Here is a 22,675-nt window from a genome sequence, read left to right as displayed (position 1 = left end):
TCCTGAGATCTTTTTGGTCCCTAGGAGAGCTCCCCAACCTCTGTCCGATGCGTCGGAGTATAATTCTACGTCTGGGTTCCTTAATGTCAGGGAGAGACCCTCTTGCAATCTTTCCCTCGACATCCACCATCTCAAGTCGTTCTTGATCTCTTCCGACACTGGGAACGAATACGTGTCTGGTTGAGACTTCCGACACCAACTCGCTTTGAGATAAAACTGAAGAGATCTCATGTGAAGACGACCCAACTTTACAAACGTCTCTACTGATGATAACGTCCCTAGAAGACTCATCCATTCCAAGGCGGAGGAGGACTGACGGTTCAGGAATTGGCTCACTTTTTTGAGGCAAGATTCTATTCTTTTCGGGGACAGAAAAACCCGAAAAGTCTGAGAGTCCAGAATCATCCCCAAATAGGGGATCTTCTGGGACGGCACTAATTGAGACTTCTCCAGGTTGATGAGAATTCCCAATTGACTCGCTAATGACAGTGTCTTCCGTAAATCCTTCACGCACTGTGTCCTCGAACCCGATCTGAGAAGCCAGTCGTCCAGGTAAAATGCTGCATTTATGCCCAACATATGCAGCCATTTCCCCAATGGAGCAAGAACACGAGTAAATACTTGAGGGGCCGTCGAAAGGCCGAAACAAAGGGCACTGAATTGATACGTCCTCCCTTCGAACACAAATCTCAGGAACTTCTTTGAACTCTGGTGATCGGGACATGAAAGTAGCGTCCTTCATGTCCAGGGACACCATCCAATCGCCTGGGCGAAGTGCCGACATCACAGAATGATTTGTTTCCATATTGAACTTTGTCTTCAGCACAAAAAGGTTCAATGCGCTTACATCTAGCACTGGCCTCCAACCTCCCGAGGCTTTGGGAACTACAAAGAGTCTGTTGTAGAAATCCCTGAGAACTGTCGAGGACTTCCTCTATTGCTCCCTTCTTGATGAGTGCATTGACCTCTGCTGCTAAAGCCAAAGCTCTCTCTGATCCTGGAGAATATGCTGTTAAGCTGATTGGTGTATCGGAGAGAGGAGGATCTAAAACAAAAGGAATCGAGTATCCCTCTCGAAGAACTTGAACTACCCATTGCTCTGCACCTCTTCGACTCCATTCTTCCCAAAAAAGATGGAGTCTTGCCCCTACTTGCACGTGAAGGAATGGCTTCTCACTTGTCCGAAGGTTTGGGGGGAGGTTTCTTTGAGGACTTGTACTGTGGACGCAAATTAGTCCTGGGTCGTTGCCACTTAGGTTTATTCCCTCGAAAGGGATGCTTCTGAAGAGGAGAAGACTTAGCTCCTGTCAGGAGTAGGCTCTTTCGGACGTCTGGAAGACTGAAGAAGGAGATCATTAGTAGATTTCTTTTCTAAATCCGATAGAATTTGTTGAATGGTTTCTTCAGGGAAAAGATGAGATTTACAGAGAGGAGCAAACATGAGAGCCGACTTCTGGTTATTAGTGACTCCTTTAGACACGAAAGAACACCACCTTTCTTTCTTCTTCATCACTCCCATTGTGAAAAGGGCTGCTAATTCTCCTTAACCATCTCTAACAGCCTTATCCGCACAGGACAGAACTCCTAACCAGTCTGTGGCAAAATCTTCTTCTAAAGACTGACAGTCTTCAATCTTGCGAGCTAAAGAGGCAATAGTCCAGTCCAAAAAACTAAATACCTCAAATACATAAAAATATTCTTCACCAAATGGTCCAGCTCTGAAGAAGAAAACAAAATTTTAGCTGACGAAAAAGCTGCTCTTCGGTGTGAGTCCACTAAACCGGAGAAGTCTCCCTGGGAGGAGGCAGACACTCCCAAAGAAGGAACTTCTCCAGTTGCGTAGAAGCGATACGCTTTACTCTGAAGCTTAGAAGGTGGGAAAGCAAACGAAGCCTTACTGTTTCCCTCTTCTTAGAAAGCCCACTCCGTTGACTCCTTGAGGGCCTGCTTCAAGGACTGAGAAAGAACCAGTTTAGGTAGACACGAATACGCTGTCTTCCTATCTTTAACGAACATTGAAGGCGGTGAAGATGGAGAAGCAGGTTCAAAGTAATCTGGATAAGTGGACAGGAAAAATTTAAGAAGACTCGAATAAGCCGACGAATCCTTGTCATCTTGATCCAAAGCTTCCTCTTCAGACTGCACGGAAGCAGAGTCGAAATCAGGCTTATGTTCTACCCCGTGGAGGATTTCAACAAACTCATAAGATCCTGGAAATACTTCTTAAATGGAGCTAAGGTAGAATCGTCTAACACTGTAGAAGTCGATGGTCTTTCAGTCGAAGAACGATTCTTTCTAACAGGTGAAGTCTCCGCACCACGAGTCGACACAGGCGAACCACCAGTCGAAATTCCTATCGACTCACGGCGAGGGGAGTCGAACAAAGACGAGCGAATACGCTTCTCTGGACAGTAATACGGAGTCGAACGAGGCGACCGAGCCGAAACTGCGACCGAGACTCGCTTGGGAGAGTCGAGCGATCGTGAATTATCACGAAGTTTAGTCCGTGAGCCATTGCTTTTAGCCGAAAAATGCGACTGCGGAGGAGATTCACTAAATATCACATCGGAGCAAACTACACGAAGGTTGAGGACTCCAATGCCTCTTAGACTTCTTAACAGGAGTCGGTGACGAATCACCCGCAAGAATCGAATGTCTTTTTAACGGTCGAGACACCAAATCACTTCGCCTTTTGCGCACTGGCGATTGCACTTCCGAATCAGAAGACAGACGAGAATCACAAACACTAACCACCTTTCCACATCTTTTTGGACGACACCCGCGAGTCGTCGGAGTCGACGGTCTGGACCCGTGGGGCAAACTCACCCCCAGACGCCTTCCGACCCTCCGGTATAGTCGCTTCACGGTTGCCCGGAGGGGGGGGGAGCGGGACAGTGACCTTCGTCTGGGAGTCGAGGGGGAACGGACAACCGCCTCCTCAGGCGCTACATAAACACTTTGCACTGCACTAGATTTCACTGTACTATCTACGAAAGCTTTAAAAGACATTCCTAACTTCATAACTGATTCAGCTAACACTTCGAACTTTTTATCCATCTTAGACTCAAGCAAGGCAATGGTGTTGGGTTCGGAAACATGGGCAACTTGAACAGGGGTAATCAAAGGAGAAGTAGGAGGACTATTAATTGGAGAAATATTCTCTAATAAAGGAGAGGCAAGAGAAGACTTATTTGTCTCCGAAGGAACAGGAGTAGTTTCTAACCTATTTCTTACTACTAGCCCTAAGAGCTGCCTTCCTCTTCCTATCTTTCTCCTCCATTTTCTCAGCATGCGATCTAACCGCCTTCCATCCCTGTTCATCCAATTCTTTACATTCATCACATGTCACATCCATACCATTACAATTTTGTCCTCTGCATTTAGTGCACTTAGAGTGCGGATCGTGACATAACTTAGCTAATCTTGTTTTGCAGCCAGCGCTGCAAAACCTTACAGCAGATGAACTAGAATCTGACATAATTAGCAATAATGACGAAAAACTGAATAGAGATAGCTAACTGGCAAGAAAAAACCAAAAACTTGTACATCACCAAACCAAAACCAAAATCCAAAATGGCGACGCAGGAGACTGCAGCGAAAATCTCACAGGTGTTACCCCGTGAGCGGCAGAAACGAAAATTGACGGTAGAAGGCTAGCAGTACCCAGGGTTCCCGGATGTGGGCGGGTCTTGTATCACCTATACTTAAGATAGCAACGCCGCTGGCGCCAACAATTTGAATTTCGACTGCCGTAGGTAAGAAGCTATAAGCTATGTAACTGTTCGGTAAGTCACTAATGTGAAATTTCATTGTAATACAAAAGTTATTCATCCTTAAAGGAGTTACACTCTAATGGGCCCCCTCCCCCACACAGCTCCATAAGAAAGACCTTGCCATGGTTGCAATAACCAACATAAAAAAACAACCAGAAACAGTCACCTACACTGAAATATTTAACACCAGAACCCATCCACTGAGAGTGGTGGGTGCTCCAGTTACTTTGTACTTCCTGGCTCCTAAACACTCTATTCCTCCATACCATGCCAGTCCTATCCTGTGGTACTTCAGAAACTTAAAATGCTGTTAAGCTGGCACCAGTCTCGAGTTAGGCGAGCCATGGAAGCTTGAGGATTGGTATAAATGTTGCTGGTGCCGAACTATAGCTGGCACTAGGTGAGCTGGGCATCAGGAAACCTGGGCACCCGTTGAACTCCTAGGAGTTTGTGGACGCCATAAGCCCTAAAGTCAGTGCCAGACTGTAGTTGGTGTCAAGCGAGGTGAGCACCAGGGGCACCAAATACTCTGAGCTCTGGGAGCTGTATAGTTTGGGACAGACTTGAAGCTGGCACCAAGCAAGCTGGCCATCAAGTGAGCTGGGTATCAGGTGAGCTAGCAGCTCAAGGTTCTGGAAGCTCTATACCTAGTCACAGACTGCAGCTGACACCAGTCTGGAGATGGTGCCAGGTAAGCCGGTGTAGCTTGTTAAGAGGTATAATTATTGTTGATGCCAGACTGTACTGCTGGGAGTTTGTAGATGCTGTAAGCTCTTAAGTTGGATAAAGGCAAACCCAAAGTTCTGGGCACCAAGATAGCTAGTAACTCAAGGTTCTGGAAGCACTTTAGCTAGAGACAGACTGTAGCTGGTGCCATCAGAGCATGTGGTTTGGTTTTCACTCATGATAATGAGACGTGAAGGCCGATATTACTTCCAGTAGGTCGACGCGGAATGGTAGTAAGAGGGCATGTGAGCCTGAAATCTATGGAAGCAGAGGCTACTCTGATGTTCTAAGCCTTCACTAAAAGAAGGCAAAGTTGTTTTCCTGAATCTTAGTGTAACAGAGAGAAAATCTCTTTAGGGTGAAGGACAAAGCAATCTTGGTCAGATGGGAGGGGGTTCTTGACCGATGCCGGGCCAGTTAGGAATTTGGAGCTGGACAGTTTCTGAAAGCCAAGAGTGTTCGTTAAGCTCCAAGGGAGAAAGAATAGATCCAGGTCTTGGATGGATGCTTGTTCTTGGCTAAAACAAAGGAAAACGAGGAAACCTCATCTTTTGCTCTTAGCTGGGCATGTCAAATGACTTAAGGGGTGGTTGAAAAGATGAAATTCTCTGAAAATATGAAATATTCAGGTCTCTGTGCTTAACCGGAGATAAGCATAGATTGGTACCTCTTAAAGAAAAGCAAGAGAGCATAGATCTTCTCAGAAACAAAGAGGTGTTCTACAGCTAGTTTAATGATGTCCTAAAAAAATACATGTAGGAGTCCGAGACACGAGCTTTTGGAAGACAGTCACTAAGTCTGTAGGCGGTGGAAAAGAGTAACTTCTGAATCTTGTAAAAGCCTCTGCAATAACCTTACAAATTTTTCAAAAGAATTCTCCAGACAGTCATGCACATGTCTGGGCAAGATCGAACCCCATTGGTGCAATCTCTAAAGCTAGGTTAACCGAGATGACACGGCTTGTAGGACAAATCTTGGAAAGTCCACCAACAACCGTAGCAGGTTCTTGTGCTATTACATGTACCAGAATGGACTAAGAGAGTAACTGGAAACTGAGCCCGAGACTGTTTTGTGCCTCCTAGATCATATAGAAGGGCGTAAGGCGAGGAGGACCGTCTACAGCACGGTGCTTGTTGCCCAAGCCATGGCTGGAGTAAAGCGAAGGTTCTTTGAAGAGGTCAATAGGTCCTAGGTTGGTTTGCTTCATACAATAATCAGATCCCGACAACCCAGGGAATTGAAAGGTCATGCTTCTGATGGCCCAGTACGTCCTACGAAACTTAATTGTCTGAAAAAATCAAGTGACTAGAAGAGCTATCTGGCAATTGAGGAAAACTCTGCTGTTTGGTCTAGAGGGAATATTGTATCCAGCTTCCCTCTTTATGCAGAGCTGTTAGGACTGAGGTCCTATCTAAATAAACTACCATAGTCTAGATGTACGGTAGGTTAAGTAGTACTAGAGCCATAAGAGAAAGGCTTTTCACTCTCCAAAGTATAAGTGGAGATTCCAATCTTCTTGGGGACTGAGTCCCTGACATCCTCAAGTGTGCTCCTTGAGCTAGAACTGAGGTGCTGAAACAAAGACTAGAACTAGGCTCAGCAGATGAAGTCAGTCGACATGTAAAAACTTAAGTTATGCCCCGAAAAAAGGGGAAGACAAATGCAGGAACAGCTAGGAATTGGAAGAGGGCCTGAAGTCCTACGGAGAGACCACAACACAGACTCCTGATTGGGGAGCTCTGTCCTTAAAGACAGAACTACAAAAACTGTGGAGTTTGGACGGGGACCTGGAGAAAACCCCCGGCATATTCATGCTTGTATCTAACTGTCTTGGGAGAACGAGTGAAAGAACCATCTGGATCGTCTCCCTCTTGACCTTCATCTTCTGCCAAAGTGAGAGAACTTGGGTTTCCAAAAATTTTGAACAGAAGGCCTAGTACATACTGTCTAGACACTAGGAGGAGGAAAGATAAAAGACACTTCTCTTGTTCCTTTAAACAAAAGCCCAGTTCCAATAATGAAAAAACTTCTTGCATGACTAGAGAAGAAACAAAAGAGGTTACTTCCCTCAAAAGTTCAAACTCTGACACAGATGACCTTGTCTGGAGTTGACTTGGTCCCTGTTCAATTGGAACTGGCACACAAGGTAGAACAGGCACCAGGCTAAAGAGGGGCTTCTAGCTCTAAACAGACAGGTGGATGCACACTGTTCACTTTGTTTGGTTTTATCCTAGCACGAGGGCCATGCTAATCTTCTCTGTATCGTTCCAATTTTAGTATATGTACTGCCCAAACAAGTACTACTGTACATCCCTCCACAGGGATTATTTATTTTCTGTCGAGCCCTTATATGTCCCTTAAAAAAAAGGTGCTTCCCCTTTCTTCTTATATGATCCTTACTTCCAGCAATAATCTGTATAGTCTTGGTGAATGATGTCCAAATGCTCTCTCACCTGACTTTACAATTCGTTCTAGGTTCAAATAGCCTATATGCTTCACTTGCATAACTTAATACATTATTAATTTCAGGTCTAAAAAGCAAAGACACAGGTGGACACCAGGGCACTCGGACACTTGGATGCTCGGACAATTGGGCGCTCAGACAATTCAGTGCTTGGACAATTGGGCACTCAAGATCAAGAGTCCTCTGACACTGCTGGGGGCTCAGATTAGGGGGAGCTCTTTGGCACCAAATACTGGCGCTCGACAACTGGGAGCTCTGCCTTTTTAACGGCTGAAATACATCTGTAAAGCGCCATTAAACTACATGTCCACACTGAGATCTGTATCTGTTCACACTGGGATTCACATCACTACTAAAGGACAAACAATGCACATCCTTAAGGACGCCTCCCGATGGCTGTCTGTCGAGAACTGCAGACAGCAGGCTCAACTGAGGAGTAAATACACGAGGGCAAACCCCTTTGGACTCCAATGGACTTCAGTATGCCTCCTCCCTGTTCATGGGAGCCTGACAGGGACTAGGTTTAGGAGTCCGAGGAGCCAGATAGTCATCTCCTTCACTGCACATCCGTAAGACACCTTTCCAGTGGCTCTGTCGATACCTGGGACCTACAACAGGCTCAACTGAGGGGGCGATTACCTATGTGTCCAGTATGCCTCCTCCCTAGTGCATGGGAGTCTGACAGGGACCTTTGTTTAGGAGCATCGAGGGATGAGTAGCCACTTCCTCCACTGTACTACATTTCACTATTACACAGTTAACATCTGTTAACCAAGACACATAAATGGCAAAAGTATGAAAAAGAAGCAAGGGAGCCAGGGTGCTATGGCAAGTAGGAGAGAACTGGTGCAAGGGTGGTCACCTCTGGGACCAAGAGTATGAGAGAAGGTGCAGGCATTGCTGGCACCCAAGATTGGAGCCAGCAAGATAGTTGGTGTATAGCACAAGCTGAAACTCGACTAACGAGAACACCTATTTGCAGCTGTCAGCAAAATACCCCATTCTCTCCTTAATACTTTCTGCCCTAACACTTTTCTGTTATTCTGCAAAGGAAAATATGAAGTTTATGTCAAAAATTTATCTATCCAGGCTTACAGGAAGCATATGTCTGGTAAATAAATCATAATTGTAAAAATTACAGGTCTAATGAAATGACCAAATATCCAAGAATTATTCCAATCCAATGCAATTATTGGTGGCTTGTGCAAAGCCTAAGGCCTATAAACAAATCATACATTGCTTAATTTATGGCCTAGAGCATAGATAATAGTAGAATGTAACATCTGAAATACTTTAAGGTAAAACCATTAACAGCACCTCGCCACTAGCCTGTAGTCAGAAACCAATTCATGAATTGCAAAAGTTATGTAATGCATAAAGAAAAAAGTAACATACACAAATGCTATTGGTGTTGTTTGCTTCGGTTTGTTGATGATTTAATGAATCAACTAAAAAACAAAATGAGAAAAACTCATCCTGAAGGACTTCAGCTTGAAAGGTATAATATACACATTCTGCTGGTTAATTTAACTGGAAAATAATGAATAAAGCTACAGCCAGACCAGGTGTTGCCACCACAGACGGCAGGAAATGAATGAGGATTGTCTGCTAGGTTGTTCCAATATTCCGTTAGTGGGACAGGCCGTTACTTACGCAAACTATATTGAAGCGCTACACGCAAAATTTAGAATTTAAGCTGCCACATGAGTGGAACCTACGTATATCTATGTAATTACTTGGTAAGTTTCTTATATAAAACTGATATTTACATTAGCCCAAGTACTAATTTAGGTAGGAGGAAGGACCTGGAACACATAGCCCAATTTTTCAGATAATGGTCTGAGATCAACAAAGAAACTCAAGGCTGCAAAGTATACATGAATTCTATTAGTCTATTGTAAGATAGAAACCTTGCAAGAAACATTACAATATCAAGTCTGTGGTAAATAATGCCATAATGAACAAGAGGACTACATTGATTGAACTATGAATATTTATTGTACCTTTACCTAAAGTAGCAAACACATATCAATTCTAGTACAGATTTTGATCTATTGAAGTCTGGTAGTGTATGACTTCCACCTATATATGCTGTAATTACTTTAAACATGCACATCCTCGAGGAACAAAAGGGACCAATATATGAAAGGGCTTTGGTGACATTTATATGAGCAAGTAAGTCTGCCATACTTTTCCTCTTTTATAGTAATTCATTTAGCCAATTTTCCCCTAATTGTTACAGCTAGCAACTGGTTCTTTTGTAAAACAAAAATAAACATAAACAAGTAAATAAAACTGAACACTAATAGGTTTAAAACCCTTCCAAAAATAGATTGTTCTAGGCTACAGTTGACTCCCAGGATTTGCAGGAAAATAGGGACCACAACCCCCCAAATAGCTAAAATCCACAAATACTTAACACCCTTGTAAATATGGCTTTAACTGCCTATTTTGATAGTTTATCACAAAAAATTATTTAGTTGCAAAAATATGAAATTACATGTATAGTAATTACCTAGTGAATATATCCCTATGAAAAATTCTGCAAATAGGCAAATTTTCCACGAATAATGTGGATATACGTTACATAGAAAAATCTGTGAACAGGTGAAGCCGCGAATCCAGAACCGCAAATAGGCGGGAGTCAGTTGTATAATTAAAAAAAACAGGCTTGTAACTACAAAGAAGTTCTGTATAAATAAAAATATAAAATAATAAAACAATACATAATTATACACAAACATTCAGTACTAGATATTCATTCATGCCGGTATGTGTGAGCATAAATAATTGTCCTCAGTTGCCTGAATCATGCATTTTATTATGATTCTGGAGTCTCATTTGTTCATAATATTACCTGTCCTGCTAAACACTGATGCCCATCAGCTTTGAAAACATCTTCAGGACAATATTCAGAATGACCAGTGCAGTATTCAGGCAAATCACACTCATGGACGGAGGCACGGCACTGCACCCCAGCAGGTTTTGGCCCACAAGTCTGTAGTGAAGAATTTAAACAATAATTAAGACATTAGGAAAAAAAACCATCCTGATGTAGAATCATTGGAGGCTGGGAGGTATAACAGGGCAAAAACAATGATTCTGTCAATTGAAAGATGGGGGAATGAAAGATTCATAAGACTTTTTAAAGTATTTTTTCTATATCATTTCCTATCTGTAAAGAAAATCAAAATCTAACACCACACTGATGTAATAAATATTATTCACAAAATTAAATTGTGAACATATCTTAAAGACTAAACTTGAAACTATCATTGAAACATGAGAGAAAATTGCAAACAATTGTGGACTCCATAGGTAAGCAGAAATATTTTTCTCATAAATATTCAATTGTATGTATGTATACATATTCATACAAAAGTGAATCTGGACATAACTGATAACCAACAGATTAAAATAAATACTTCCCCGAAAAGAATCAGTTAAATAACCCACATTTCTGTCATATGGATGGGAAACTTTATCAAGTTTCATTACAGTATCAGTATCAGTATTTTATCAATTCTGATTATAGTATGCTACTACTGTAAATTTCCCTTCTCTTGTTAGGTGGCAAATATTAATCAAGTTCAATTCCTTGAAAATTAAAATTCTTTTGACAAAATATGACTTGAAGAAAACTAAGATTAATTCTGATAACGATGAAAACCTGGACATGAAAGTCAACTTTTCAGTTACATTCACAAAATGCACAAACATTAACAACTTGCCTCCAGGTCACAGCAGTGTCCTGTTGCACAAGTTGCATTAGCATACAGCATACATGCAGATGCATTGCAACAAGGATTAGTGCAGTAATCCGGCAATCCACAATCGCACTGTTCTCCAGATTCCACAAATCCATTGCCACACACAGGTGAATCAAAGAGACTAGTGGGCTTATTTCGCAGACAATAATCCATGGAACGTTCAAATGATAAGGCTAAGTATTCATAGCTGCAACTACTCCAATGTGTTGGACTCTTTGAGCTGAAAACCAGAAAAACATAAAATAGAAGACATCAAACAAAACATATGACCACAAAACATATGACCATATATAATCTTTTTGGTGACGGCTGGTTTGGTGTAATTTCTTTTTATGTTGCTTAAATCATATATTCCAGACCCACCAGCTACACTCAGGTTTACTATTTTCCTTTCTTTTACTGTAGCTATTATAAGCTGAATGACATGTCTAAAAGTACCTTTCAATCTATATTTGATACCACAGTTTGCTCTCCTTATAATTCTCTTTTTTTCCTTTATACAATTCCTATATCTAGGGTTTTAATTTGACTTTCTTCTTTGTCCTCAATAGTCATTTTAAAGTCTTTCCTTCAACTTTTATTATTAGTATGTACAGATACTTCCATTATTTTTTACTACAATTTTGCCATATTAATACCTACCCTGATGAAGGGGCCATGATGCATCTTTTATCGGGACATTCGCACTCCTCCTCTGTATCATGCTCCATACCAAAATTATGACCCATCTCATGAGCAACTGTTGTAGCCACCAAACCAACTGTATCACTGTGGTCCATGTTGACCCCACCAGAATACTGATAAGTGCAAATTGGACCTTTCAAAGCTTTTCCTACAACACCGGCAGCAAACTGTGTTCCTCTGGAAAATTAACACAACAGTTCAGAGATGAGACACAATACTGAACCTTCAGTACAGGACAAATAACAAACAATAGCAAGAACAAACAAGGAAAATGCTCAATGAAATTGTTACAAAAATTATTTCAAAATGATATGTTTGTATTTCCAAAATGAAATGCATGAAATATGTTTACCTAAATATTCAACTTATGGACATACTTTCAGAGCTAGAGCTATAACTCGAAGTTTTAGCACCATTAACAAATGCAGTTTGTAGTTGCAAAATTAAAACTGCTTAAAATTAAGCTTTATTCACAGAGCAATTAAGTAATTAAAAGGAAAATTGTATTGATACAGAAAACTGTATAAAGTACACTATACACATACACTCAGGTACACATAACATAATCATGCTATAAAAATTACTGCATTTTGTATGAAATTACTCTAGCTTCCCTCTTAAGATATTAATAATCTTGAAAATATTGCACAGATGGATATCTACTAAATTCTAGGTCTTCTGCATGGCCAAAAGTTAAAAAATTTAATTTCGTTTTTCACTCCGGTCATCTCCAAAGTGAGGTATTCACAAAAAATTAATGATATGAACATTAACACTGCAAGTCAACACTAAAATAAAGGAGTTACAACAGGGACAGAAGATAGGCTAAATAAAAAAAAAAGGTTCAAAATGACATTTTTATAATAAAATTAGATTTTATATATACTTACCAAGTATTATATACTATACCTGAAAGCTTCCTACCACAGCAGTAAAAAAAATTCACATTTTGTGGTGGCGCCACCATCGCTAGTGTAGATGAATAGGACCTTCCAACCTTCGAGAAAAATGGGTACAAAACTGCAAAGAGAACCAATTCATTTGGCCTGCCATGTCCATCTGTGGGGAGGAGGGAAGGGCTCCAATGATGTAATTACTTGGTAAGTACCTGGGTGTAGACCAGATAAAAAGCAACATTGTCACTTACACTAAAAAACCAAATACCTTCTACCACAAAAACTGGAGGGTAATCCGGGTAACTAGTACCCCCCGGCTCCCCATTAACTCAACACCTTAAACAAAGGATCACGCACAGTAGAGGGACACGTGTGCCCCCTATGCTTCCTCTCCCAACATCACGCCAACCAACAAAGGACCCAACATACAACAATTTTTGAAAACTGTTTCGATTTCTTTCAAATAATGTACCACAAACACAGATCTCAATATCCAGAATCTAGACTGCATTATCCCTTCTAGTGACATATTATGCCTAAAAGGTGAGAGAAGTGGTAACAGCTTTGACTTCATGCACCTTAGCATTAATGGAAAGCAGGACATCCTCCTGAAGCTGAGAATGTGCCTCAACTATTAAACTATTCAAAAAGAAGGAAATAGCGTTCTTTGACATCAGACGAAACTGAGATTGCACAGAACACCAAAGATTAATGACATCTTAGAGCTCTGATTCGGCATAAGAGTCTTCCTTCTTCCTCGGGTCTGAGGATGTCCATCAGGTTTTTTATAGTGAACGAATGAGGCCAAGGCTTGTTCACATCCTTGTTTTTAGTGGGAAATCCTAAAGAAAGAGAACAGACAGTGTAATCCTGTGAGAATCCTGCCTTTCTATCTATTGCCTGTAGCTCACTGACCCTTTTGGCCACTGCCAGTGCTACCAGGAAGAGAGTCTTTCTCATAAGATTCTTGAGAGATACTGAGCAGAGGAGTTCAAAAGTACCATGTCCAAATTCCATGGGACTACCTTCTTTCTCTCCGATTTGTACATATAAAATGATCTAACTAGATTGCTAATGTCTTGGTTGGAGCAAATATCGAAACCTCTACGTTTAAAAATGGAGCTTAGCATTGCCCTGCATCCTTTAATGGTAGCGGGGCATAACTTTCTGGAGGACTTCAGGAATATCGGAAATTCTGCAATTTGGGCTATAGTGGTCTCAGATGAAGAGATGTTATGTTGTTGACTCCAACTTCTGAATACAGCCACTTTGACTGGTAAAGCCTCCTAGTAGAAGGTCGTCGACATCTAGCAATGGCTTCTGCAGCTTGCTTTGAAAAGCCTTTCGCTCTGACCAGCCGTCTGACAGTCAAAATTCTGTCAGACCGAGAACGGACAATTCTTGATGGAATCTGAAAAAGTGTGGCTGTCTGAGTAGTGACTTCTTTTGAGGAAGAAGCCTTGGGAAGTCCACTAGTAGACATATAAGGCCTGGAAACCATTCCTTTCTCTGCCAGAATGGGGAGACTTGTGTCATGGGGACATCCTGGTGTGTGGAGAATTTGTTTATTACTTCCCTTATCAGAGCAAATGGTGGGAAAGCATAAGGATCTAGACCTCTCCAGTTGAGTAGCATGGCATCCGTCAGCCATGCCAGAGGATCTGGGACTGGAGAGCAAAAGTTCAAAAGACGGTGGTTCTTTGCCATCACGAAAAGATCCAGTGGTGGTTTTCACCAAAGTTTCCAAAGACCTGAGCATATTTGGAGATCTACTGTCCATTCTATTGGAAGGACTTTATTTTCTCTGTTTAATTCGTCTACTAGGACGTTTAGTCTTCCCTGCACATAATGAGTAAGAATCGTCACTTGTTGTCATCCTGCCCAGAGATGAAGGTCCAGAAAAGAAGGTCCTTCCCTGTTTGGTACAGAGTGAAGCAGTGAGTGCCTCTTTGTTTGCATATTGTTACAGATATTGAACGCCTCGACTTCACAGTATAATTCAGTTTTATTTTAGTCCTAAAAGAGCAGCCATTCTTAACCTAAATCAGCTGATTTTAGGAGGGAAACACAAACTCGGGCCAGAACAGGCATGTTCGGCGCCAGCCGTTAGTTGCGGGAAGGGGGAATAAAGACTCCTGTCAACCTTAGGGACGTATCCCAAAAGGGAGTGTGTAGGTAGCTAAGTACTTTGTAGGCCTACTCCTAAGATCTTTTATCCTGCAATATGCTCTGTTTCCAGGAATGCCGCCAGAAGGGGGATAAGCTGACCCCCAACACCCAAGCTTCACACATGCATTCGGCCTCAGTCCACTCGAGTCCGTGACCTAGGGCAGAGGTCCCAACCAGCCTTCCCATTAGGCCTACCACGGCGCTACTGGCGTGCCCAACCCTCAGACAAAGCAGATCCCAGGTTTCTACAAAGGTCCACTTCCAACAATGCATCCAGGTACATCTTGTGATACAGTCATATTGCCAGTCCTTTCCCTCCGAGTCCAGTAAACTGAATTTCATTTCCAAATTCGAACTCCTAATTCTCAAATGAACATCCCTTTGTTCCTTTCACTGCCTTGTGGCCACATGTCTCCCTTTTGTGATCATCCCAGACAAATGAAGTCATTGAATATTTCATTTAACACTAAGAGCTCCTCCCCAGTGTGTTAGACAGAGTGAGTAACTGTAAATTTGGGCAAGAAGTCTTTACTTTACACTGAGTTAATCTGGAACCCCTTTTCCAGATTCGCTGAGTCCGTGTCCTGTCTCGTGTGCTTCCTTACAGTAACCAAGATCACAATGACCCCTTTCGGAAACCAGCCTTGTTACACATCTGTTTATGGCTAGCTTTTCCTTATTGTGGGATAGATTTGGTCCACGTGGGACAAGTTGCATTTACTGTTCCCAGGCCATTCAACGGCCTCTTGTAAATAAATGTATGTAAAGTAATTAGCTGAGTTTCCTGGCAACCTCTTTCTCCTAAAATAATAATACCAAAAACCCCCCTTTTTTAAGGTAAGTTAAAATCCAGTTACTTTGCATTTCCATATATGTAATATTTCCCTTTTACGTATTCGGTTTATAGGAGGCCCCGATACGTAAAAATAGATAAGACAGGGCTGCTGTGTTGTCTGCAAATAATGCTCCTATCTTTTTGGACACCAAAGAAGAGAAATGTTGGAGGCTGAGAAAAATCGCTAACAACTCCTTCACATTGATGTGGAGGGCTTTCTGATCTGTCATCTATTTGCCTGACACCTTCTGAGTTTCTAGATTAGCTCCCCATCCCAGATCCAATGCATTTGAATAAAACTTCAGGGCTGGGTTCGGAGGTTGAAGTGCCTTCCCTTCCTGAAGTCTGTCTACAGACAACCACCACTGAAGGGCCGTCTTGATCTCCTGGGAGATGGGGAAGACGAAAGAGTCTGGCTGAGTCTTCCTGGACCACACTACCTTTAAATAATATTGATGCAGATGCACGTGAAGCCTGCCAAGCTTTATATAGGTCTCCACTGATGCTAAAGTTCCAAGAAGGCTCATCCACTATGCTGCTGGGCAGGTCTTTAGATTGAGGAACTCTTGGACTGTCTGAAGGCAAGAGCCTATTCTTTTGGGGGAGAGAAAAATCTGAAAAGTCTGAGAGTCCACAATCATGCCCAAATACAGACTCTTCTGTGTTGGGATAAGCTGGGACTTCTTGACATTTAACAATATTCCCGGTTCTTGGGTTAAAAGGAGGAGTTTTCTCATGTACTCCATGCACTAAACAAAACATTCTTTCAGTTTTCTTCTGAAGATTGAAAAAGAAACCCATAAAATCACTGTGTATAACGTGTTTACTTATAAGTATTTACATTTTATTTTACTCAACACTTGAGTACTTTCAGGCCCTATCTGTGGCCCATTTTCAAGAGATGTGTAGGTTGTCAGCCTGGGTCAAGGCCCTGCAGTCTTCTGGAACTACTTCTTGTTGAGCCATCATTTATATGATGGCTGTTATGGTTTCCTTGATGGTTACTAATCCCCTCTTGTTACTCTGATATCCTGAGCTGATGGTCAATGGGATTAAGTCTGTTGGGCAGAAAACCTAATCTCCAGGTCAGAAGGGTCAATCTTAGCTTCTCTTAACATCAAAGCTTGGCTTATGGGATCTTCTGAGGTAAAACTTTTGTTTCCTTCTACGTATTACTTTAATCTCTCTGATGAGTGCTCCTTCTACTACACTCCTATGACTGATTTTAATTTTTTTGTGTATATGCTGTTTTTAAAATCTATCCTATGGTAATTTTCTCAACAATGCCTAACTATAGCACTCCCCTGAGAGTCAAGCTGTACTACTGCCCTTCTATGTTCTTTGATTCTAGTCTTTATTCCCCTACCCGATTCCCCAACATATTTGTCTCCACAATTGCTGCAATTGACTATGCATACCCACCCCCCTACATCATCTGTGAGATATTCTTTATATTATCCATATTGCTAAATTTTATCCAAACAGAATTACTGAACTCTCAAACTTATTTGTAATGTTGACGATGTTACGATTTGTATCAAAGTTTACTCTGTTGACCTGCCCAACAACTTGCTTGTACCACTCACCCCTTATGGTCTCTTGAAGTGTGGTTTCTGTACTCCTTACACCAGTAAATGCATATTCTTTCTTCTCCCTAATCTCTTGCAACTGACCCTTGATGTATCCTTCTTGAAAACTGTTGAATGCTTCTCCACTCCAGGGTTTTTTTCCAATCCTGCCATATGTTTTTGGACACACTTTGTTCTTCAAACATTCACTTATTTCTTGCATAATGAACAGCTTGAGTTCCAGCAACTTCATACAGTTGTTGCAATGTACTTCTGTTGAAGTGTTGCTGTGGGTACATGATGAACCAAACAAAAACTTCTTTCAGTTTTCTTCTGAAGATTGAAAAAGAAACCCACAAAATCACTGTGTATAACATGTTTACTTATAAGGAGGGTAGCAGAAGGAGCATTCATCAGAGAGATGAAAGTAATAGAAGGAAACAAAGGTTTTACCTCAGAAGATCCCATAAGCCAAGCTTTGATATTAAAAGAAGCTAAGATTGACCCTTCTGACCTGGAGATTAGGTTTTCTGCCCAACAGACTTTTGGTGATCGCTCACTTACCACAAAGGTTAATCCCACTGACCATCAACTCAGGATATCAGAGCAACAAGAGGGGATTAGTAACTCTCAAGGAAACCAGAACAGCCATCATATACATGATGGCTCAACAAGAAGAAGTTCCAGAAGACTGCAGGGCCTTGACTCAGGCTGACAACTTATACATCTCTTGAAAATGGGCCACAGATAGGGCCTGAAAGTACTCGAGTGTTGAGTAAAATAAAATGTAAATACTTATAAGTGAACACGTTATACACAGTGATTTTGTGGGTTTCTTTTGCAAACTCCATGCACTGTCTATTCAAAGGTGAAAGAAGATGCCAATGGCTGAGGTATAATGAGACGCTGATTCCCAGCAGGTGAAGCCACTTTCATTGAGGGGCTAGTACCCTAGTGAATACTTGAGGGGCCAATGTCAGACCGAAGCAAAGTGCCATGAACTGAAAAACTTTGCCCCAGAAAATGAAGCGAACAAGTTTCCGTGACTCCAGATCAATGGGGATGTGGAAATATGCATCCTCCATATCCAAAGTCCCCATCCAATCCCTTTGATGTAGAGAGGACATGACTGAGGCACTGGTTACCATATGAAATTTCTTCTTGACAACAAAGAAATTCAAGGCCTCAAGCCCCTGATGACTTGGGGACTACAGTCGGTTGTAGAACCCTTCTGAGCTGTGGTCTAACACCTCTTCCACTGCTCCCTTGCAGATAAGTGCTTTTGCCCCCTGAGAGAAGGCCAAATGCCTCTCAGATCCTACCATGTACACTGTTAAAGCTATTGTAGAAGTAACTAATGGCGACTTCTCTTTGAGAGGGATTAAATAGCCCTCTCTCAATACCTGAAGTATCCAGGGTTCTGCCCCTATACACCTCTAGTCCCTCTAAAAATGGAACCTGGCACCCACTGGGGCATGGACAGACAGATAACTTCTTAGAAGCTGACTTGATCGATGACTTTCTGATTGGTCTCAAGGAAGGGCGCAAGTTAGTTCTTGGTCTTACCTGTGGTCTAGTTCTTCCCCTCTCGAAGGGGCTGAGACTGCAAAGTGGAGAAAGACTTGGGCAATGAAGCCACAGGTTCCTTGGGTCGTCTGGTTGACTGTGCTAACAAGTCTGTGGTGGACTTTTTCTGCAAGTCCGAGAGAACATCTTCCACCACACTCTGAGGAATGAGTCTTGTTGAATGGTGAGAATAAGAGAGTGCTGACTTCTGAGTAGAAGTGACCCCCTTGGATGTATCCCATCGAGAAAAGGGAGACTATATCACAAGATCCATCCCTTACTGCCTTTTCCACACAGGACAACACTCCGAGCCAGTCAAAAGCCAAGTCTTCCATAGGCCAAGGGCAATCGTCACTCTTTCTCATCAGAGCACCCTCTGTCCAGTCGAGAAAGCTTAAAAATGTCTTAAGACCATAAAAAGGTTCTTGACAAATGGTCCAACTCAGGCGAGCAGAAGAAAATCTTTGTGCAGCAAACGCCGAGCATCTCATAGAGTCTACTAGACCGGAGAAGTCCCCTTAGGAGAAGGCAGAAACCCCCAAGGAAGGAGCTTCAACTGTAACGTAAAAACCATATCTCTTCTTAATAAGCTTTGAAGGAGGGAACACAGATGTAACTTTCCCTTGTTCCATCTTACTGGCTAGCCACCCCTCAACCACTCTAAGAACCTTCTTAGATGACGAAGAGAGAACAGGTGCAGGTGGCGAGCGACCAGGTGTGGGTGCCAAGCAGTTCAAATAAGCTGACAGACAAACAGGAGCGGGCGCCAAAGGGTACGAAGGAGACAGGCGCTCAAAAGCAGAAGCAGCATCTATTGCCAAAGATGGGTGTTTACCAGGTAAATCCAGGTGCTTCCAAGACGGAACTCGCTCTAAACCAGATAACAACTCTGGACTATCCCAAGTTGGTGAATGACAAGCTGCAGAACAAACGTTGAAGCTATAGGAGGGCTGAGGACATCACTGATCTCCTGTACTTCTTAACGGGAGGAGAAGAACTGCCAGCAGGGACAGTATGTTTTTTCAGGGGTCTGGAGACTGAAGATCTACGGCGATGATGCCTCCTGTCTGGAGAAGAGTCCACCGAATCCGATGACAATCAGTTTGCACTGAAAGAGATACCTTTCCAGTGGCGCTCTGTCGACGCCTGGGTATGATCAACAGGCACAACTGAGAGGGGCAATTGTCTGTGGGCATACCCCACCAGCCTCCCTTGGACTTCCAATATGTCTTCTCTCTGGTGCAGGGGAGTGACCTTCATAGGAGAACCAGTGGGATGAACAGCCACCTTCTCAGAAATCACAACACTCTTACTAGGCACTATACTATCACTTTTGAGAGATGCCCTCTCCACCAAAGACCTAAAAGAAATTCCCAACTCCATAACTGCATCAGCAAAAAAAAAAAAAAAAAAAAAAAAAAAAAAACTTCTTATCAAACTTTAAATCAAGACTGGCAGGTAAAGGTGTAGGAGGGCTACGGATTGGCCAAGTGATAGGAGGTTGAGAAGGAATAGATAATTCCTCAACTACTTTAGGTGAACCTCTACAGACACTCTACTTTCAGCCCTGAAAGCTGCTTTCCTCTTCCTATCCCTAGTTAATTTATCCAAATGAGATTTCAAAGCTTTCCACTTAGATTCATCCCAATCCTTATACTGTGAACAAGTTAATTCCCTTGAAAATAATTTTTGCAACAATATCCAAGAAAATGACGAGAGATGACTACCAAAAACCACCGATGTTAGTCAGGAGCCAGCAGCAAACGAATTGATTCTCTGTGCAGTTTTGTACCCATCATTCCTGAAAGTGGGTAGGTCCTATTCAACTACACTAGCGATGGTGGCCCCACCACAAAATTTGAATTTTTTTTTACTACCTTGGTAGGAAGCTTTCAGCTATATGTAAGTACTTGGTAGGTAACACATGCAAAATGAGCTTTCGAAAATCTATTCAAGCCAACTCTGAGATGAACTGAGACAAAATATTGTACAACTGGAACAATTCTTACATAAGCAATTGTGCATTATCATTCGGGTGTTCTCGGATAAGTCTCACTTTCCTGTAGTTGAGGAAATTTGTCAGCGTCTTGTCACCATCAGACGAGATTTCAACCTGATCTTCATCCTTCCAAACCTCTACTCCGACCAGAGCGATAAATATGTTGAGCGGTCGGTATAGCTGCAAGGAAAATAATCATATAAGATCATAAAATTCATCAGAGATACTATAAAATATAATCAGCTATCAAATGATACAGCACTAACAATGAAACAAAAATACAATAATAAAAATTTACTGTTTATGCATACAGTCTTTGCATGATTTGAAACAGCTATGGAGTAACTGCAAAAGAACTACAGAAAATCAATGTCTCCTTTTTTCCAATATAAATAGGGAATTTTTCCATCATACTATACCACGCATTCTCCAGAAATATTTACACATTGCGATGAATCTTCCTCTGTATATTAGGTATGTGCTAAGTATACTGATATAAGAATGTGGATAATTGTGTATAAGCAGGATATAGGTAAAAATGAATAAATAAAACATAACAAGAAAGGAAGAAATGACAAGAGAGTAGTAAGAAAACTTGGACACTAGATTATGGCATAAAAAAAAGTCGAGACCAGGTAATACAGTGCAGTAGTACAAGCTTAATGGTTAAGTTCGAAGCATTTCACAGGAGGGAGACAATTCAATGTGGTACTAATATCTTCAACTGCAGAATAATGAGGACAGAAAAGAGCTAGATGAAGTAAGAACAGAATGCAAAAGAATCAGTGTTAGATGCACAAGATAAACTATATGAATTTCAGCTAGCAATGAGTTGAAAAATTGCAAAGCAGAAGACCCATCAGAGTTCAAATATATCTGGTAAAGCACTTAATAGCAAAGAGAAAAACTAAATAATCGTCTAGTAATCCACTTGATGAATGTTTTAAAACACATCACAGATGAAATATAATGTACACCTTTTTTTCTGTTTTTATAATGTTAAAGTTCATTTAGATACAATGTACACTGTCAGGTAGTATTAGAAGACACAAAAAAATATGATTTGGAAGAATTCACAGATACTTGAAAAGCGCTTCTGAAAGATTACCAGAATGAATAACAAAATATAGGATCTGATCTTTATCAGAAATAAGGTGAGGGTGACTGGAGTGACATTTACATAGAAAAGAATGATAAAATGTCAACTGCAACAATTTGATAAATATATGGAATACTGTCCTATTTTATGATAGATTCTGTAGTAACCTAATATGCTAAGAAGACAACTTCCATATTCCAAACATGACAAAAAGTGATATTTCTAATGTTCATATTTACAGAATAATATTTAAGATTTTCTTTATTCAGGATGACTTTTCCAGGTAAACTTTAAAACATGTCACCATCTTTATAATAGTCTTGATTATATTTGTTGCATTTTTTATTAGCCTGACAAAAGGTTGTTGTATTTATCTTATAATTCCCTTGGAGCTCAATTTTGATGGAGTAACCACTGAAAAGTTACCTGTCAAGAATGAATGCTTTCAATCAAGCATAAAACAAATATACATATAGTATTTATCAGTGTAAACTTGTGTAAACTACAAGTGACATTTTAAATAAGGGTGGAAAGTGTCTTTCTCATAAAGTCAAAAGATTTAGTAACACAACTTAGCTGAAACTTACCCATAATGCAATATGGACTGAAAATCCTCAGTAACATAATGCAATACAACACTACGTTTCAAAAGCGAAGAAAGAAGTCACTATATACAAGATCCCACCTACCGCATTAACTATATTGGCAATGTCTTTACATCGCTGATATATTTTCTTAATTTTGTGGCCATGCTTTTCATACTCGGACTTGTCTGCCACCAAAACCAATTCGACATATCTTGAAAGGGCATTGGCATTATAAGGGCCCCGGATGTTGCTATTACCATCACTGCTACGCTTGTACTGTATAAAAAAAATTGGGTATAGTTAGTTATAAACATTATACCTGTTACCAACAAAGAAAGAAAAATGAAAGTACTGGCTGGAAAAATACACACAGGACTCTACGATAACAGTAAATGGAATTTCTACAAATGACAGGCTTTCTAGAATTCAATTCAAATGATTAACATAAAAAAATAATTGTTTCTGAAAAATCTTGAATTTAAAATAATCAAATGCTTCACTGATCTTGAAAACATACTTTCAATGGCACTGCTATCATA

The 22,675-nt window shown here is 41.1% G+C and overlaps 1 protein-coding gene and 1 non-coding gene across 3 annotated transcripts in view; both read right to left on the bottom strand.

Moving 5' to 3' along the window:
• LOC135202209 (mucin-2-like) overlaps nt 1–22,675 on the bottom strand; it is a 360,342-nt gene that overhangs the window by 25,866 nt on the left and 311,801 nt on the right. For both annotated transcript variants that reach the window (XM_064231469.1, XM_064231477.1), the window contains exons 8-12: nt 22,239–22,412; nt 20,461–20,630; nt 11,376–11,594; nt 10,695–10,953; nt 9,821–9,961 (exon numbers count right to left, since the gene is read on the bottom strand). In XM_064231469.1, the coding sequence (XP_064087539.1) occupies nt 9,821–9,961; nt 10,695–10,953; nt 11,376–11,594; nt 20,461–20,630; nt 22,239–22,412 (963 nt within the window). The remainder of the gene's footprint in view (nt 1–9,820; nt 9,962–10,694; nt 10,954–11,375; nt 11,595–20,460; nt 20,631–22,238; nt 22,413–22,675) is intronic.
• LOC135202318 (U6 spliceosomal RNA) lies at nt 6,689–6,800 on the bottom strand. Its single transcript, XR_010311715.1, has one exon. It is a non-coding gene; the product is annotated as a U6 spliceosomal RNA (small nuclear RNA).

This window comes from Macrobrachium nipponense, chromosome 23 (genome assembly GCF_015104395.2).
Source record: "Macrobrachium nipponense isolate FS-2020 chromosome 23, ASM1510439v2, whole genome shotgun sequence".
Lineage (NCBI taxonomy): Eukaryota > Metazoa > Arthropoda > Malacostraca > Decapoda > Palaemonidae > Macrobrachium > Macrobrachium nipponense.
This window is presented reverse-complemented; position numbering and strand designations above follow the sequence as displayed.